General features: G+C 27.3%; 2 protein-coding genes and 1 long non-coding RNA gene across 4 annotated transcripts; all 3 read left to right on the top strand.

The window, feature by feature from the left end:
* Positions 1–1,109: 1,109 nt before the first annotated feature.
* On the top strand, positions 1,110–19,330 carry LOC119684106. 2 transcript variants are annotated; one of them, XM_038098055.1, is made up of 3 exons: positions 1,110–1,336; positions 9,873–10,124; positions 19,268–19,330. In XM_038098055.1, exons 2-3 carry the CDS (start codon positions 9,919–9,921, stop codon positions 19,278–19,280), a joined length of 219 nt encoding a protein of 72 aa, XP_037953983.1. In that variant the 5' UTR covers positions 1,110–1,336; positions 9,873–9,918; the 3' UTR covers positions 19,281–19,330. The 2 variants fall into 2 exon arrangements, with proteins under 2 accessions (XP_037953983.1, XP_037953984.1); XM_038098056.1 differs by lacking the exon at positions 1,110–1,336 and adding an exon at positions 9,502–9,598.
* On the top strand, positions 7,215–8,258 carry LOC119674637 (smad nuclear-interacting protein 1-like). The gene has a single exon (XM_038085785.1). The coding sequence runs from the start codon at positions 7,215–7,217 to the stop codon at positions 8,256–8,258; it is 1,044 nt and encodes a 347-aa protein (XP_037941713.1).
* On the top strand, positions 16,154–18,442 carry LOC119684107. Its single transcript, XR_005252712.1, has 3 exons — positions 16,154–16,524; positions 16,617–16,760; positions 17,852–18,442. It is a non-coding gene; the product is annotated as an uncharacterized LOC119684107 (long non-coding RNA).
* Positions 19,331–20,552: the final 1,222 nt, after the last annotated feature.

Here is a 20,552-nt window from a genome sequence, read left to right as displayed (position 1 = left end):
TTTAAAATATGTTGTTTATTTAAGCATTTTTAGCGAATTTTATATCGTCTCTTTTATATATGAGCTAATTGATCAAATAAAACAATTGTTGATATTGGGTAAACTTTTTATATCAACAATTGTTTTATCTGACCAATTAGTCCATACTTACATATATAAAAATAAAATAAGCAACCTTTGAATATCAACAATTGTTTTTTTTTGCACAATTAACCCATACTTAATATACATAAATATTTAAAAAATATGAACAAATAAAAACAATATTAATATTAAGAAATTGTTGGTCATTAAAACAATAAATTAATAAAAAATATTGATTTAAAGATAATTAACTTCTTTTATAAAATGTCATCAATATTTATTATAAGTATACTTGATATAAATTTCTAAGTTATAAACTTTTTTAAAAAAATGTTACAAAAAGTCTAATTCTTACATTTTATTATTAACTTAAAATATTCATATATTCAAATTATATATTAATTTAAAATGACTTATTAGTTAAACATTAACAATTATAGAGAGTTTATTATTCACATATTTTACAAACCATTTTTAATTTTTTTTTACTCTTTCTTAAAAAATGGTACAAAAGGTCTAATTCTTATATTTTATTCTTAACTTAAAATATTCATATATACACAAATTATATATTAATTTAAAATGATATATTTGTTAAACATTAACAATAATAGCGAGTTTATTATTCTCATTTTTTACAAATCATTTTTAATTTTTTATGGTAAATGTTAGGAACTTGAAAATGTTTACTTATTTGTGCTCTCCATAAGCAAATATTTTGATTGGCAGCACTTAAACTAAACGCTGTACTCTCATACATACATCTCTTTATTCATTTCATACTATTTTTAACTGTTGTGACATATTTTTTTTCTCTTTTATTTATTAATTTAAATAAATTATTTAAAATGTTTATAGTTATTGATTTTCAAGCCAGATAAGAAACCAAACTGTGTAATAAACAAAAATTTAATTAAATAAATTAGCACAAAGAGCTAAAGTAAATTTTCTCTTCAAACCAAAACAAAAACAATACTTATGCTCATATGTCAATAGAAGCCAGAAAGCAAAAAAACAAACAAAATATATGCCGCCATTTAAAATAAATGCTTGCTATAAACAACAACAGTTGATCGCAGACGTTTAAACGTAGATGACGAGTAGTAGTGCGAGAGTGGATATTGTGTTTGCCTTTTTTTATCATAACAAAATTATTATTTGCTCAACACATTACTTGGAACTACATAATTGATTTAAATTAGTAGTTTAAACCATTAAAAAACATTAAAGGTGAAATATAAATATTGTTGCGGTAGGTGAAAAACTATCATAATAATTAAATTTATATTCGAAGTGCAACTGAAGTGCGTGAGTGCACACAATTATTATTTTATGTTTGTATATATTTTTATATACAATATATAATCAATAATGTATATAAGAATAATATATTCATTGCAATGACTATTTCTACTGTTTGTGTTATAAACCAGACTACGTACATATATGCACATGTTTATATATATTATGTACCATAATAAAGTAAAACTTTAAAAAAGACCACAAGGTTTTTCGGCATACAAAAATCGAATTAATAATGAATGCAACAATTTGTTTATTTTTTTTTAATAAAACTAGTCATTTATTTGAAAGTGAAACTAGTTTAAATATTTGGCAAGCCTTCTGTTCCTAGTTCAGATAGAACTGGAAATTTTAAATAAATTTTGTTTATACAAAAATGTTTATGTACATATGTATGTATATAAAAACAACATTGCTTTTCTTAAATGAGCAAATGTAATTCTGAAATCGTTGACCTTTATTTAAATTAAATGTGGAACGAGCTTAGTAAAGTAAAAATTTAATATTTATTATAGGATAACGCACCTTTATATATTATTATGAATTGTGAATATAATATTAAGACTCAAGTTAAATACTGAGTTGTTAGATTTAAAGTCTCATTTTAAACTATCAATGACATTACGAGCACAACTGGCTACCGCAATTAACATATATTAATCTGACATATAGAATATACTCATATAGGGGGAAGTTTGGCACCCTTCTGCGAGATGCTTTTGTGGCATGTTAAACCCCCTTGTCCATCATTCGCTAAACTACACTACACTACTCGCTACCAGTATGCACTACATAATCATACTCAAACTAGTGTTATGTGGCATGCTCTATATTCACACTGACCTAAAATATTGCCTATTGAGATATATAAATAGTTGGACTCAACAGTATCGTTTAGCGGATAAACAACCCAATTAGTTATCAATATGAACAGTGCCTTTACCTTCTTACAATCCGTTATTTTTTTCTGTATCTAAATTAGATGATTGAGATTAGTTATGATAGTGTCAACTACATATAAACGGAATTTACTCACACTTTAGTCGCTTTTGTTCTTATAAGGCAGAGCTCTGCATTGGTCCAAATAAGCTAATGGTAGAATTATTTATTTTCCTGAAATCTGCATATTTATTTTTATTATTATTTGGGTTTGGGTGAGTAAGTAATTTTATAACTCGTTATTAAAGTTATTGTTTGTAGTCTCTAAAGTTCTTATTTTCATTTGCAGGGGTCTACAATTATAGAAAAATAAGAGACTTGTTTTTTATACTCTTCAATATATTATGTACTGCATAAAAAAGTAAGAAGCATCATTAGTTCAATGCAGTGTAATGGGGTGAGGATCCATTTTTTGCTTTGAACTTCTCAAACAAATAAGCTGCTAGATCACCCGTCTTAACTAGTAAAAAAGTAAAACATAGGTTATCAATAGAGCAGATTACTTTAAGTCTTTTGTATTGAAAACGATTTATTTAAGCCATTGGTATTGCTAAAATATACTTGACCCAATAAGATATATAATTGATACTTAAATAAAAACTTTTAGCTTTAATAATGTTTATATATATAGAAATTTTCTACAAAAATTTATTGTTGAATTTTTTTCTCCGTTTTTAAGTCCTGTTAGTTTGTACTGAATATTTTTCTTTTTTGTATTTAACGCTGTTAGTTGACACAATATCTGCTTAATTTTAATGTTTACATGAATGACTTTATAGGGTAGACCCACTTTTTTTAAAAAAGAAATGCTTTTTCAAAGAAATTTGATTACATCACGTTCTGAAGATTATGTCGCGCAAATGACCACCATTAACTCGAATGGCATAATGTGTCAGTCTTTGAAATTTTCTGTTGTATTTGCCAATGTTTCGGCCGCTATTCCGGCTATATCTTGGCAGATGTTGACCTTAAGTTCATTTAGTGTTTTTGGGTTATTGATATGAATTTCTAAGTTCATAATAGCCCCAGAAGAGAAAGTTTAGCTATGTATCGTTCTAGTGGGGACACTTTTAAACTAACCATTTTTTGATATCAAACGACCGAGGAAGAATGCGTTCAAAAAATCCATTGTGACACGAGCTGTTGCCATAATGATGTGCCATAATGTTGACCGAAAAAATGCAAAATCGGTTATCGAAACCCTATAACACATCTAATTGACGGTTATTGTATTTCTACTGACGACTTAAAAAAGTATGATCCTATGGTCATATCAGCACAAACTTCGCACCACACTGTCACTTTTTGGCAGGAAAAAATTGTTTTTTTCAAAAATTTGAAGCTCTTCCGTGGTGTACAATTTTATTTGTGTACGATTCTGAAGTGCATTTCATTACACATATTGATTGTTTGCCAAAAATTTTCCTAGGCTTTAGCGCGTTCGATTGGTGTGAACTGCTGCATAAGAAAAATTTCATAATACTGACCTTTCAGCCATGTCCAATTATTAGTCATTCATTCTTTCTTGTTAAAGTCACAGCTAACCATTCATACTTAAGCTAAGTTGAACACTGGCTCCATGCGTGTATATAGTGATTGTAATTGATATGAATTAAATTAAAATTAATTTAATATTGTGTTTTTTTTTTGTAATTATATTTACTCTATTAACTAGTTTTTGTTGTTGTTGTAACCCGCCGGGAACTGTAAGCAGATAAACATGAAAGGAAACACAAGATGATTACATGAGCAGGGAAATAGGATGAAAGTTAGGGGGGCTAAATGAAGGAGAGGGGGGAAAGAAGGATATGGAAGAGTTGGGAAGGAGGTATATATAAACCGTCATCCTGGTTCCAGGCGGAGAAACCTGGCCACTTCAATGGGGTGGGTCCAAAGGTTAATTTGACGAAGATTTGTGTGTGCAGAAGGACATGTAAATAGATCGTCATGGGGAGAAGAGCTGCAATTAGGGCACACATTGTGAATGGAGGTATTAACTAGTAAATACTCTTTGTTATGAGAACATGTCTAATGTCTGGATTAATTGTTTTAGTAAATGATATGACTATTTTCACTTGGTTCCAAGAACGGTCGGGTCTACGTCCCGGACTCACTTGTCACCTACGACGACCAAGTACCGTTCAACACCTCCCAAAGAGACTCCGCAGGTTCCGGCGGGTTACAACAAAAACAACAACAACTATGTTCACTTTATTTTTCGTTTCTCACTGTTTAAATCCTTAGATACTAATTTTCTTTTGAATCCTCTATAAACATTATAAATCCATACATAGTAATCCCTACATTACAGAGGTAATGCAATTAAATCAATCTTATTTATTGAAGTATATACCTAGATAACAGGTAATCAAAAAAAAAATTATGTTTGATTTTCCCATATTAATAAAACAAACTTCGTTAATATTTTTAAAAATAGACTATTAAGGGGAGCGGAAGCAAAGTAAATAAAAATGATATACAAACATATATATTTTATGTATATTATTGACCTTCATTTTTTATAGATTTTCATTGAACTCTTCAAGACATATTTGTATAGATGGTCTGCTGCCTGCAAGTTAAAAAGTAACGAACGAAATATATAATAAAATAAATTCTTGATTAATTATTTCATGAAGGTTCAACAGCAAGTTTATTGCGATCTAAAAAAACATATTTGTAAATTTACCTGCTGCAATACGAGTATTCACATATACATTATTAAATCTTTTGATTTTTTTTGGTTGTAACTATCATCAAATAATTTAGACGCCGCATTTAAACTCTTCTGAACCGGTCCCTAACCCGTGATAACATTTGTAATTTGTTTAGAAATAAAAACGCAATTCGGGTTTACCACATACATACATAGATGTACTTAACGACATACTTAAGTCAATTTTTATATACAAAAAAAAATTTATAATTTTAATTCTAAGTAATATAGAAAAAATACGTCACAAAATATATTTATAATTTAAGTACGCATTGGTAACCGAATTATTAACAGTGTTAAGTATATAAGATTATACTTGTATATATATATATATATATTTAATTGTTAGTTATGCAGAATGTCAACAAAATGTGAGATAAGCTATAAGTGGTCTTCTGGGCTAATATACTCACACGTCTCTTATCTGAATTCACTTATATTAATGAAAAAAAAACCTTCTTAAATGCCTACCTTGAACAGTTTTTTATGACACCATAGCTGATAAAATTATAAATATTCGTATATACAATGGAAGATAACAAATATATAAAGTATCAATAAAAAAATTTGGTTTTTTCTCGAAATCATTTATAAGTGTGCCTCAATAAAAACTATTGATATATAGTCCACAGATTTAATTGATATAAATCAAATAAACAATTCAAAGCACTTGTAATCAAGAATAATACAAGTGAACTTTTCTATAATCAAGAGGGGTAAACCTAATATTTTGGGTAATATTCAATTTGTTAAGACCAATTTCCATACTTTCTAATGAATTACGTATTTTAAATAAGTATATATTATTTGCATCTTATCTTCCATGTTGTTAGTATTGGTAATTGACTGTGCAGTATTGAAAGATAGACAAGGCACTCAGTAGAGTCCATTCACCAAATTTGAAGACTCAGAATGTGATAATTATGTACGTTTAATATGATACATTGTAAATGATTTTAAAAACACTTTACTGTCGGACAAACGTACATAAAAATAGACAAAGTTATAAATAGCGGATAGATATTTGAATTGATCATGGATTACATATTAATGACAGCGTCATATGCTTTAAAAGTTGTATATACCTATCTTAAAATCGTAGAAAAATACAAGAGCTATACGGACCAAGATAAATGTGTGCGTATAACTATAGCTAAACCTGTGGGAGATACGTTCCCTACAATACAATAAAGACCGAATGAAATATTAATAAAAACAACAAACTATTGTATATACATTCCCTGCAATACTATAAAGATCTAATAAAATATGAATAAAGAAAACACAACGCTTATTTAAATCTAATTTTAAATCAGTGTTTTATTGTAGTTTTAAAACGTAAAAGTAGTGTAATATATGCATTAAAGTATTCAAGACTAACGGATAACGGATTCAAGAACTCTGAGTGTGAACGCTCCAACCATACATAGAGACCGTGATGTGTAGTAGTAAGTAGTAGATACGATACAAATAGTCGCACTATGCTTCAGTTAGACTTAACTTAATTCTTGTTATAAATTATGTAGTAAGAATTTCAATTGTAAATACTGTAATAGATTCTCTAAATTCCTTGGTGTCGTTTAAATGTATTATATCAAATGTCAAGTCTACTTATTTTTTGTTGTTAATTACGTAAATACTCTTTAAAATTAATAAATATATTTTATATGAACGCTTCTTCATATTATTTTGAACGCGGTAATAATACTTAATATATTCTCTATTAAGAAGTATCTGTATATTCCGCAACTTTAAACAATCAAAATACGAACTCATATATAATATATATATATATCTTCTTATTATTTACCTGAAGTAATAAAGTAAAATAATTCCATAACAGGTAGAAATACTTTAATTGTCCTTTTTTCTAATTAAACATAAACGAGCTTTGTATAGGCGTTTTTCAGGTAACTTCATGTTCCCTAACCCTTTTTTTTATTATTTTATGAAGAATATGCATTGCAAATGTTCAATAATGAACACTAGATTTTCATCTGTAATTCTAAGAAATAATATAATTTGTCTTCAGCAAAGTAATATAAATAAGTCAAAAATTGTTTACCAACTTCAGTATCTTACAAATATTCAAAGTGTTCATATTGAGTCCTTCGAATCAGATATAAAGACAAAATAAATAGTTTTTACTTTAACAAACAAAGAGGCTCGCATAATGTCTTGCAGAAGTTCATCATATCAATCAAACTTATCATCAAATTCTTCATCGTATCAATCAGACTTATCCTCAAATTCTTCATATAAAGAATATAGGCGTAAGAAACGTTCATATAGAAATCGAGATAGATCGTCTAGCAGAGACAGCTATGAATCAGAAAATCGTTGTAATCGCGCCAAATGTTATGATATTCGCAGCAGCAGAAGAATAGAGCAGGAAAATAACCGAGAACGGCATCAAAGCACTGAACAGAAGAGAGATAGTGAAAAGTACCAGCATAAATCGAAAGGTAGTAACGATCGCAGTGACTATCGTAGAAATAATGACAATAATCTTATGAATGAGAAAAGGAAACGTAGTCGAAGTCGTGCTCCATTACGAGAACAGAATACAGAACAATATTCATCCAAAAATGAAAAGAAACACAAACGTTATAACCGAGATAATGATGATGAAAGTTATGAATGGGGCAAGAAATTGAATAATAATAATACTGATGAATCGTCTACTAAACCAATTGAAAAAGAAAAGCCCAATTTTGGACTAAGCGGAGCTCTCACTGAAGATGCAAATAAAGTAAATGGTACTGTTGTGAAATATGCTGAACCACCAGAAGCACGAAAACCAAAACGAATGTGGCGTCTATATCCTTTTAAAGGTGAAAAAGCACTTCCAATATTGCATATACATCGGCAAAGTTGCTTCCTTGTTGGTCGTGATCGAAATGTAGGCGATTTAATTCTGGATCATCCAAGTTGTTCAAAGCAACATGCTGCTTTGCAGTACAGACTTGTACAATATGAACGTGAAGATGGTACAAAAGGAAAACGTGTACGACCTTATCTCATTGATTTGGAATCTGCAAATGGAACATTTCTAAACAATAAAAAAATTGAATCACGTAAATACTATGAGTTAATGGAGAAAGATGTAATTAAATTTGGATTTAGTACTCGTGAATATGTTCTTCTTCATGAAAACAGTAAAGATCAAGAAGGAGATGATGACATTAAACAAGAATCAGATAATAAAAATGAGTAATTAAATTTGTCTTAATTAAGATTATTTATTAATTAAGATGTCTTATTTGTGTTATTTTGAATATTCTATGTCAACCTATACAAATTTAATATTATAACCTTTTTTATTAAAAATACGTATAATAAAATAAAAAATTTCATTATTAAATAGTATTCGAATTTATTTTTACCTTATATATTTGCAATTGATAGATCTTAGCCATTCGACATTTTACAACGTCGTAAGAAAAAACTGCTCTTCATCGATCTATGTACCACATTCCCTTAACTGATTTATTCAGAATTATATTTTTCAGTTTTTTTTTTATATTCTTTTATGAATCAATGGTTTGAAATTGATTATTTACTAAAAAAAATGTCGAAATTGTATATATTATATTCTAGATCGACACGTCATGATGAATTAGTTTAAATAAATTCCACTATACCACTATAGTATAGTAGTATAAATTCCACTATAGTATATCTATAAATAGTATATGTAAATGAAGTCTACTTTTGAAATAATTTGATTGAACTTGTGATATAGTTTGATTCCAGTAGCTTCTTAGAGCTTCCAGTAGCGTCTTAGAGCTACTTAATGTTGCTCTTCGGGGTCACAACAGGTTCATTATACCGACTACTACATCAACATGACTCCATGAGATCCACTGTCTAAAATATACTAGGTATTTTTATTTTATGTATGTATTATATATTGGCAATTTCATATGTGAGGAAGGTGATGTTCTATCAATAACTTCACTTCTTGACATTTCTTCAAATGTTATAAAAGTTTGACAGTACGTCTGTCGGTTTTACTTAATATTTTAGTGAAATATTAAAAGTATTTTTGAATTTGGGTTTCACCTTAAAAATAGTTATTATTTATATAAAGAAAATTTTAAAGTACTTCTTTAATAAATACTTTTATAAATTATAAATTATTAATATTTTTCAAGCTATAAGTTCTGTACCATCCTTCAACTGAAATATTTGAACGAAATTGAACATAAATTATAAAAAATTATAATTTAATAACTTCCCATATTTATTTATATATACATTTATACATTAAAGATACTCAATATAAAGTATATAAAGAAATTCATAAAGACTATCATAATGTATCCAAGTCAAAAGTACTTTCGTTAAATATTCAACAAAGAACTCACCGAGTTCTTTGTTCTGTTTATATGTACTAAGTAAAATAAATAATAAAAAAAATTATTGAAAATTTATCTTTTGTATGTATGATGACGCAAAAGAACTATTATTGAATCTATCTCGGGCGAGTTCTCTGATAAGAATATGTCTGAGAGGATGTTTTTAAGTTGATCCACTTAGTTTTTCTTGACCTATGTAATAATGTAAACAAATTATTTTAAATTTCAAAAAAGATTTGTGTTAAACAATTTTAAAAAATATTAATTTATTCCATTTAAGATCACACCACATATTATAATAAAACATTATCATAATCAACATTTTGCAAATTCATTTTTTTAAATTTCCTAGCAACTAAAAATATAAAAATTTTTTTTTCTTTCTATTCTATTTTTGCAAACACGATTTAGAGATTGATATATTAAATTTAAATAAATTTAATTTTGGTTTTGTTCAAATTTATTTTTAGATAAGAAAGCGCGGGGGCTCGTCAAGCAAATAAATTTGATATCAACATGGATAGCGTACGTACATTTTTCGCCTCTTTCAGCAAAGATGCCGGGCATTCAAATAATCAACAAAATCGTTTAGGAGCTTTTTCGGGAATAAACACAATTGGCAATGGTAGCATTGCCAATGGGTCTAATGAACATCCTGATACTAAAATAACAAATCAAAATGAGGTTAAGCAAAAGGACATGGATAGTTACTTCTATATAATGTAAGTATGAAAGAAGTTTATATTCGTGAAAATAATAAAATAAAAATGAAAAGAAATAAAACTAAGCATGATATTTTTAAATTGTTTAAAATTAAAAAAACGGGGGAATCTTCATAATTTCAAAAAGTATAATAATATTTCAAAAAGTTTATACAATTAATGTACTAATAAATGTCACAAAAAGTACAGAAAATGAAAAAAATTTTGATTTATTTTGTTAATATTTATTTGTCACATTGAAATCAGGTCCTATTTATTGCATCGTGCAAAGGTCAATATTTTTTTCAGGTTTCAAAACACATACTATGTGAAGTTTTCAGTATAACCTTCAGTTCCCCCGAAGAATTTTACTTTATAACTTTAATTGGATTAATATGGGTATCAGGTATTTGACAGCGATTCTTAGAAAAGTCAACTATTCTGATGAATTTTTTTTTACTAAGCTATATGTCAATGTAGTTTAGTTTTTAAGATATTGAGCATTAACAACCTACTAAAGACAATTAGATACGCGAGAACATATTTAGTGAATTTAGTTGGCTTATTGACAGTATTTGATAAACAAAGGTTTAAAAATTAATGACCTTTCCTTATGCTAAAATGAATTTTCATATTTAAGATTAAAAAATAAATTTATTGTGAATTATTAATAACTATTGTAGTCTTTGCTGTACTGGTCTTATTGTTAAAAAACAAAAATTATCAACATGTACTTTAAAAAAAAACTATCTGAAAGAATATATCATTTATAATTTGTAAACATTTTTTCAGTTATATCTAAAAAAAAGGTCTTGATGCGTAATTAAGTCGTCCATTTTACTTACCTCGTGTTTTACTTATTTTAAACCATGGACAAGTTATCCTTCTGTACCATAACCTTACTTCAACAGCCTTTAAGTATTCATATTTATTTATATTCTTTTATTCAATTTTTTCGTAACTACCAATATTACGAGTTGCCCCCAAAAATGGAACTATTTTACAGTCTTGATATTTTTTCAGTTTTAGCAATTTTTCCTATATAAACACACAAACTATTACTTCGCTAATCCGGATTCATTAAAATTTGGATCAATGTGGATTACTAATACTTTTGAATTTTGGGAATCATATTAAAAAACCAAGAAAATTTCTATATATGCAAATATATTCATATTAACCGAAATTTAATTAAAACTAAACAATAATCTGTTGTCCATTAAGTTAACCCATAAATAAAATGACACATCCACATTATATATGATAAATTGTATAAGTAAATAGCCTACAAAGCATATAGGCGAATAAAATATACCTACATGTATGCCCGTACCTAATAATTATGATTTATTTCCTTACGTTAACGAGCAGAAATGTCTATAACAACTGATCCGGATTAGCGAAGCAGTAGTCGATAAGGACTATAAGGTATATCATGTGTATTACACAAATTTGGAATTAATTTTCTGTGGTTACAAGACAATCGAATTACCGAAAATTCAGACTATCGGATCAGCTTTATCTTTTTATTTTAATATAATTATAATTTTACTATTTTGGTTCATAAACCAAAGTATAGTAGTATTAAAATTAATATTAAACTAAATCGAAACTAATGATAGATTTTTTTATTTATGGAATATAAGCTATAATTTCGATAGGTGCGATTTGTTAATAAATAACAGAATTTATGGAATTCTGGTTTTTCATTGAGTAGTAAATTTTGGTTTTCACATTTTTTTCCGTTTTAAGTAAAGTTAATTAATACTGAATATATGTATTTATATCCGGCTTTATGTTTATACTTTACGTTCTGCTTCCCTCGTACTCATACATTAATTTAGATTATTTCTTATCACTTTAATAAATTTATTAATTTTAGGCAAGTGCGTCGGTTTTACAAATTAATAAACACTAATTTGATTAATATATTTTTTGCGATTTTATAAAGAAAAATATGTGTGAACTGGATTAATAGGTATCGTAAATAAAATACATACTAATATTACGTCTTTAATAATATTCGAAGTTATTGCGATTTTTAAAAGTAATGTTAAATTTAATTAATGTTGATTTTTAACATTAAAGTTTATAGTTGTAAGTGCTTTCGAATTCTGTTATTCTTTTGAGATTATTTATGCTATTAGTAAAATTTCTATCAAGCGATAAAATCGGTATTCAAGATTCCATCATATACTTAGGTAATAACATGGTCGTACGAGTGTTGCTTATGAAATCCTATTGAAAATAGATTGTGAGATAGGCAGATAAGTTGTGAGTGTGTCAATTTACATTATTTGAAATATATTCCACTAAGTTTTAGGCAGCAGAAAGCTTTCCGTATATATGGTGTCATGTTATTTGATCTTAGAACAAAAATACAATCGTTTCAATAGTTCTACATTAAGACTGAAAAGTTTTCGGAAATTCTCATTTAAAATTCGCGCGCTGTATATTTTTCGATATTTTAAGTTTATGTAGTTTGGCAGCACTGTCCTTAATTACTATGCCAAAAATGAGCTCGATCTGTCAGACAGTTCGTTTACGGCAGCTGTTGAAACCAGTTCACCTCAGTAGTGCGTTGCGAAATGTCTTCGACGGTCGTACGACCGTCCTGGAAGGCTTTGTACCACTCATAAACTTGAGTTTTCGATAAAACTGATTCCCCATAAGCCTTTTGTAGCATTCGCAACGATTCTGCACACGAAATTTCGTTCGAAACACAAAATTTGATGCAAACTCTTTGTTCAATATTTTTTTCCATTGTTTTTTTCGCAACGCCCTACTGAGGTGAACTGGTTTCAACAGCTGCCGTAAACGAACTGTCTGACAGATCGCGCTCATTTTTGGCATAGTAATTAAGGACAGTGCTGCCAAACTACATAAACTTAAAATATCGAAAAATATACAGCGCGCGAATTTTAAATGAGAATTTCCGAAAACTTTTCGGTCTTAATGTAGGACTCGTGCCATCAGGATTGAAGTAGTACCAGCTAGACTTTTACCACTGATTATTATACAATTTTAATTCAGAGATTGAAGTGGATTGAATAAGATGAAAGACCTTGTAATAAGGTAAAGACTGCGAGGGTAGTAGAAAAGTTTCTGGAGATGCCAAAGATCACGTGCAAAATAAACAGATTTTTTCTAACCAATCCCCTTTCCTTCGGAGATTAAAGTGAATTGAAAAAGATGAAGGATATTCTATGCTCTTTTCTACTGCGTAGGTAGTAGAAAAGAGCATGGTTATGATATCTTGAGATGTTGGGGATCACATGCAAAGTAAACAAAGTTTTTTTAATCAATCCGTTATACCGACTCACACTAAGGGACGAATTAAATGCAAACGTCTTATCCATTATATATAGACAATTCAAATTAATTTCTCGCAATGCACAATTCAGTGATTCGATGTTATAAAAAAATAAATTCATATTTAACTTCCAAAATATGTTATGAGATGTTATTACAAATAATTTTTATTTCCTTGCTTAGTCGTTAATATCCGGCAAGATTTTTATTATTTCTTATCAACTGATTGATGTTGAAAATAACATGAGTATTACTGTTATTATATTCAATAAATTATTGTTATTATTGTTATATTGTATGTATATGTGGTTGTGTGAAAATGAGTAAATTAACTATCAATCAAACCAAGAACTCATTGCCCCAATAAATTTATGGTCTATTTTAGTTAAAGATCAAGTGAAATAACATTAATATTAGGAATACATGTTTTGCTATTACATATGATGTGATGTATGCGTTTATGCGCAAGAGAGAATGTAAATAAGCAAATTTGTAACCCCAATAGCCAATTATTTAGCCATTACGATATAGTATAGTAGTATTTTATTATTTTCTGTTATGTTTATCGTATATGTATAGTGCAAGAATGAATGCGAGAAAGTGTCAAACAAACCATTGCCCATACCATAATTAATCTGTTAATATAAGTTCTGTGAGAGATGAATTTATTATTATTTTATTTAATTATACAATATAAAAATATTGTATAGTTGTATGTTGTATTGCATAGATGTTTTTAATATTAGGAATTCTGCTAATTAAGTTAAAAGCCGAAATACGTATAAAAATATACTCAATATAAAAAATTTCAATATAAAATTTAAAATTCTTAAAAAAAATTGACTTTAATAAAAATATAGCTACAGTTTTGGCTATTTAGCTAACACTGACTTCTAAGCTTCATATTTGGCAGGGTACGACTTCAACCCTTGGTACTTACAGTCTCAAAAAATTATTTACGAATGTAAGAAATAATTACAAGATCACTGTTGATGGGTATTTGGCAATACTTGATACAGCAGTATGATTAGCCAAAAAAGTAATTAATTAAAAATAAATTAAACTTTTTGTTGTTACAATTTATTATTATTTGAAACCTCTCTATTAAATAAATAGTTTCTTTTAAGTAAAAAAGTCACTGCTATCATAGCTGACATTAAACCTTCTGCTCAAAAGTATCCGGATTTTGTTTTTTGTTAACTACTCCTTAAGTAATAGACCTTTTTCAAAAATGTACACCCTTTCTTGACAGTTTATAGCAGCTGTTAATGTAAGACTACCTCAAGTGCATTGAACGATTTTTACTATGGAAAATTCTTGATGTACGCGATTTTTTGACCAAACAGGGCACCACTGCCATCGCTTAGGCACCATATTCGTCAGATTTGGCGTCGTGCGACTTTTTCCTGTTCCCGAAACTCAAATTGCCCCTTCGTGGTAAGCGTTTTAAGTCGATTGAGTCAGTAAAAGAGAATTTGCCGAAGGAACTAAAAGTCATATCTGCACGGGCTTACGAAAAGTGTATGGAAGATTGGGTTAAGCGTTGGTATATGTGTATCGCTTCAGAAGGAGCATATTTTGAAGGAGATAAAATAAATTTGAAATAAAATTTAAATTTGTGTGTTTTATTTACAAAATCCGGGTACTTTTTAAACTGGAGGTAATCAAAATATATCTACAAAAAGATTTGATTCCTTTATGGCACTTTCTTTTTTTGTTTTTTGAACTAATGGATTAATTTTTAATTCAATTCAACTCTTAACAAATTTACATATTTTAATTTGAAACAATTTTCAATATCTCAATCAATGTCCCAAAATTTATTTATTCACCAATCGACAAACATTTCTGTATGAAATTTTTTATTTCAGTACAGATTTTTATATACAAATTGCTGCCATATAAAGATACTACAACATTCAACTCACATAAACATCAAAATCATCTGACACTTCTAGTGAGATACTAACAGGTTCACCCACCAAAAAGAGTAAATGGTGCTCATTGACATCTACTCGAATAAAAATTAATAAATATTGTGTAAAATATATATTTATTTTTTTTATTTCGAACACTTTTATAAAAATTAAGCAGTGTGAAGGGTATTTAAATTTCGGTATAGCCAACGCTAAATGTTTTCTTTGTTTTTTTTTTTTTTAGTTTTATAAGCTTTTGTTTATGTTTATTCTTAAACATTATCGCAATTAAAAAATTTTTTATCAAAATATAAAATGAAAACAATTTATATACAAAATATAATAAATTTATAGAAATACAAAGAAATGCATTTGTTTTTTAGTTTTTGTTTTAGATCTAAGAATTTTGCAGTATTTTTAAAAAATATTTTGTTAGTCAGAGGTAAACATTCGATATAGTCCGTAGGTATTTTGAATCTAATAATATTTGAACAGAGTGAGAGAGGCGGGCGTGTTTATTAAGTGTTTTAATGGTACTCTAAATAAAAAGCTTTTTCACTTGCATAAATTACAGAATTGATTCATTTATAAAATGATATATTTTTTATATGCATTTATAATAGAATAAATTTGAAATAAATAAATCATACTTTAAATAAATTAAATTGTTTACCTTGAACAAAACAAAAAACTCACTATTAACTAAAAGTATAATCAATAGAAATACAGACAATATTTTTTAAAGCAAATAAACTAAATTTATTTCGCATAGTCCAAAAAGAATGAAAAAAGAATGCGTACATTTAATCGAATATTATTGTTGTGGTATAAGTGACTCATTATCTAAAGTTATGGTTGTAACTGTCAAGTCCGGAATCCAGTTTCTAAGCTTTAAATTGGCTGGCCAAATGCCCAAGTCGTCGAAGCTTACTATTTACTCTAAGTTGCAAGCTTAAGTCTCAAGCTCCATGCATGAAGTGTGTTCGATAAGCTATTTTTTCGCGCCTTTAGTTTTGAGAACAAAGTCAGTCTTAGAAAAATTCAAGCAATTGAAATCAGTCTTAAATTAAAACTCAGTTCAATCAATACGTTCATGAGTTGAATTTATCTAGAAGTATTATCTTTATGAGCATGACGTCATATCGATTATCACAAAGAAAGTGCTAAAAATATTTCCAACATTTTGTTTCATTGTAATTATTAATAATGTTTTTTTCGTTGCCTTTGCTTTGGACTTAATTATATTTTTATCTTTTCATAAAATTTGTGTTTATAAATATCACAGAATTTAACACCAAACTGAAAGTTTAGTAATCCGGGATAACGCAATATTTCGTTATAAAAGGCGTTGAATCGAAGTTACCAAATTACAGTTACACAGTGAAATCAGCAGATAAATTTGTATTTATTTTACTGAGCAGAAATATATGTAAGTGATTAAAAAAATTATATATTGTGTAATCAAAAAATCTGGGTGCAATAAAACCGGAATCACTTCTCGTCTTTATCAATTTTAAAGGAAAAGATAATATTTTTTATTATATGCATTTTTACAGATACATATTATTAATTAGAGACGAAAGCGATAGCCCTATTCACTTGCTTTAAATAATTATCATAAAAATAATAAATGAATAACTTAATAAGTTAACTACTAAAAAGTTGATTTACTCAACCAAGAAATTGAAAATTTATGTGAACTTTACAATACTAAATAATCAACTACCATAAACTAGTCAAGGAAAAAATATGTTTAATTCAATATGCATTTTATTTAATAAATATTTATTTATTTATGTATTTACAATTATTATGCATACTATTATATACCAATAGTATGCATATTATAGAGCAAGGTGTTACTATATAGCAACAAGGCCTTAAGCTACTAAATTTACTTTTATACATTGATTGTAAATTACAATAATAACATTATATATATATTATAGAATTTTTATATTTGATTATATACGTTGATTGTTTTGAGAAAGTTAATTGTTTTTATAATATTTTCCCACATGAGATTCAATATTGTGATATTACGGAAATGACTGTGCTTATAATGAAAGAAGTGAGATTTATGAAATAATTAAAAAGCCTTACTTTACAAAATATATATATTTATATTCATATATATAATTAATATGAATATCAATTAAAAGAAAATCTTGCTTTTCTAAGTTTTATACATAGAAAATTAATTAACTATTCATTTTTCAAAACGATTACAAAATCTTATAATTTATAATCAAAATTTTTAATCACTTTGACACAGACTTGTTACTGTAAATTCATTTAAAAAAGTTTTCCAGATTAAAATCAAAACTTATAGAATATTGTAGCTATTTTAAAATTAATCTAACCGATAAGATTTTTAAAACTGATGATGATTGGTTTATTTTTGTTGTAACCTATACAGTTTACCAATTTTTACACACATTTTTTTGTTCACTATCTTTTCGAAACGATCGATAAAACTTCTACGAAAATGTTGTTAAAATGACTCTTGTTTATTGCCAGTGTAACGTATATAGTTTACTAATAGGACTCCGCCAGAAAGAGCAGCAGTCAGAACCTTCGAGAGTGAAGTTAGAACAACCAGAAAAAAAGGAACACAGAGAAAAAGATGGCATGATAAGAGTGTTCGACAAGATCTGAGAGATATAAAGATATGAATGTCACTTAGGTCCTACATGGACCTAATAACTATGAATGATGATGAATAAAACTCTGCCGGGATTTATATACAAATGTTGACCGGAATTGATGTTTGGTTTAATTTTATTTACCTAATAACCAATTTTTTAAAACATAGTAATATTACAAGAAGAAATTTTTTGTTAGCATATTTATTGTAACTAAATTATAAGCATATATGACAACCATATCCAAATTTATACCTACGAACTTTGTTTACAATAAAAATTCAATTGAAAAATTAATGATATTATTATCAAATTCAAAAGTTCTCAAATTTAAAAGAAATCTCAAATTCAAGCGAACTCAGTACAGGGTTTAAGCATGGGTTTGAATTGGAAACGTTTTCAAGAGTTTCTTACTACATTATAAATAAATTTTATCATTTGGTGGCATGTATATATGTAATATAAAGTCTTCAAAAAAAAAAAAAATTAGAAAATATGAAATTTTCATATATATGTACTAAGCAATACATATGTCATTTACAAAACTAAAAAAAGAGGTTACAGACATTTATACGAAACATTATTAATATTACAAGAAAATACGAATTTTGAAGGGGCAGATCCATTTACTATAGTTTATGAAGAAAGCATATAGAGGCATATATACATTTCCCATATTGTATAAGGAAATGTATTGATCTGTAAATAAATATATGTATATTCTCTCCAAATTTATATGAAAATATGTTAAAAATATTGTTTTTGTTTAATAGAACAGTGGAACTACCCGGGCTACAATAGACCTTAAGAATATTATATTGTAAAGTAGCTGCAAATAATAATAATAAATCACTGTTCTTTTCTACTGAAGTTTACTATAATAACTTCGTTAACTAATGTTGCCCTAATAAAAATATTTCTATAAAATTCATATTTACAAATCAACAAATGTTGTGTGAATAGGTCTTATATCTGGTAAACAGTTTACATACAGTACTGATTCTATATTTTAGCCCTAAAGCTTTATATTTTAAAAATAAAAATTAAACAAAAACCATTTGAAAAATATATATGCAGTCTTACGTAGTTCTGAAATATATATTCCACTAGAATATCCTTCAGAACTGCACGTAAACGATGCTTAAGTTTAGTATGACATAGTTAAAAAAGTATACCATGGTGATATATTGTTTACAGTCTGTATACATTCATATGTTTTGAAATTTTTATATAAATAACTTATTTTATTAAAATTAAAATATAATTTAAACCTTTTTTTTAATATTTTCAGGTGGCGTTCATAAATTTGACTTTGGTGTTGTAAATTTTACCTTACTTACATGGACGAAAATATTTTAACAAAAAAAATATGCTTCATCTCTACATGGAGTGAATCCAATATCGTCCAAGGAAAGCTTTAATTCCTGTTTAACAAATCCTCCAAATATTTTAATAAGTGCAACTGGTCTTTTCTAGTTGTAGTGATATTAGCCCATTGGTAAGTTACATATTTCAATTATTACATATATTATTGAAATCATTTTTATTTAACTCATATATATTTTTTTGTTATATTTTCTTTATCATATGCCATATGCAAAGAATTTAATCTTTGAATTATATAAAAAATATATTAACATTATTTTAACATTTGAAATTTTAATTACATCATTTTTATACTGCATGGACCCAATGACAATTTTTTTAATAATATTTTATATGTTGTCCATGATCATATTTGGTCCAATAATCTTTTTAATATGCATTTATTTACCGGAAATTCCAGTTAGGTACATAAAAAGTAGAAGATAAAACTTTAAATATTTTTTTAGTTCTACAATATATATATATATATATACTGTATACATACTCTTATATGAATTTTGTAATAAAGTTTTATTTATATACATAATACAATTTAATCTAATGGTTTTTCATTTATTGAAATATTCTGATAAGATATGTATTTGGTTGATAGTATCATATATTTTTTTTTTGAACTTTAGGAATATGGAAATTAGATAGAAATCTATAGCATATACAAGAGTTAATTTTTTGTGTAAAAGATACTATGGTATTAAAGAATAAAAGCAATTGGCGATATTTGAACACCACACAAATCCTTTTTGTTTATTGCTTTTTAAAAAAAATTGTCTTTATCTGTGTTTCTACTTTAAAGTTCCTTTTATTAACAATAGAATTAAAAAGGAGGAATATTGAGGCAGCTCATCAATATTGATGACTATGTGCCGCTTACCCTCCACAGTGAAAAGAAAAACAGGAATATGTTTAGGTACGTAGGTCTGGCTGCCCGACACCATACATAGCGATACCATGACCAAACTTTAAAAGATAGTTTACTCTAATATCGGGGACGAAGTTTAGCCCCTTAAAGCTATGCACAAGTTTTGCAATCAGGTGCGGGCTGGTGAAAATATAAATAAGTATTCTTCAATTTTTTCAATCGAACAAAACATTAGATGATATTTTAATCGAGTATATGTTTTCTTGTGATCCTGGCTACATAAGTCATTTTACCAATCTTTCGGTTTTTTTAACATGTGTTCATCAGTTGT

The sequence above is a fragment of the Teleopsis dalmanni genome, chromosome 2, assembly GCF_002237135.1.
Source record: "Teleopsis dalmanni isolate 2A chromosome 2, ASM223713v2, whole genome shotgun sequence".
Taxonomy (NCBI): domain Eukaryota; kingdom Metazoa; phylum Arthropoda; class Insecta; order Diptera; family Diopsidae; genus Teleopsis; species Teleopsis dalmanni.
The sequence above is the reverse complement of the archived record's forward strand: the minus strand, read 5'-3'. Positions and strand labels throughout refer to the sequence as shown.

Excerpts from the sequence above, each read along its gene's own strand:
- LOC119674637 (XM_038085785.1), top strand. The coding sequence starts at position 7,215 with ATGTCTTGCAGAAGTTCATCATATCAATCAAACTTATCATCAAATTCT.
- LOC119684106 (XM_038098055.1), top strand. The coding sequence starts at position 9,919 with ATGGATAGCGTACGTACATTTTTCGCCTCTTTCAGCAAAGATGCCGGG.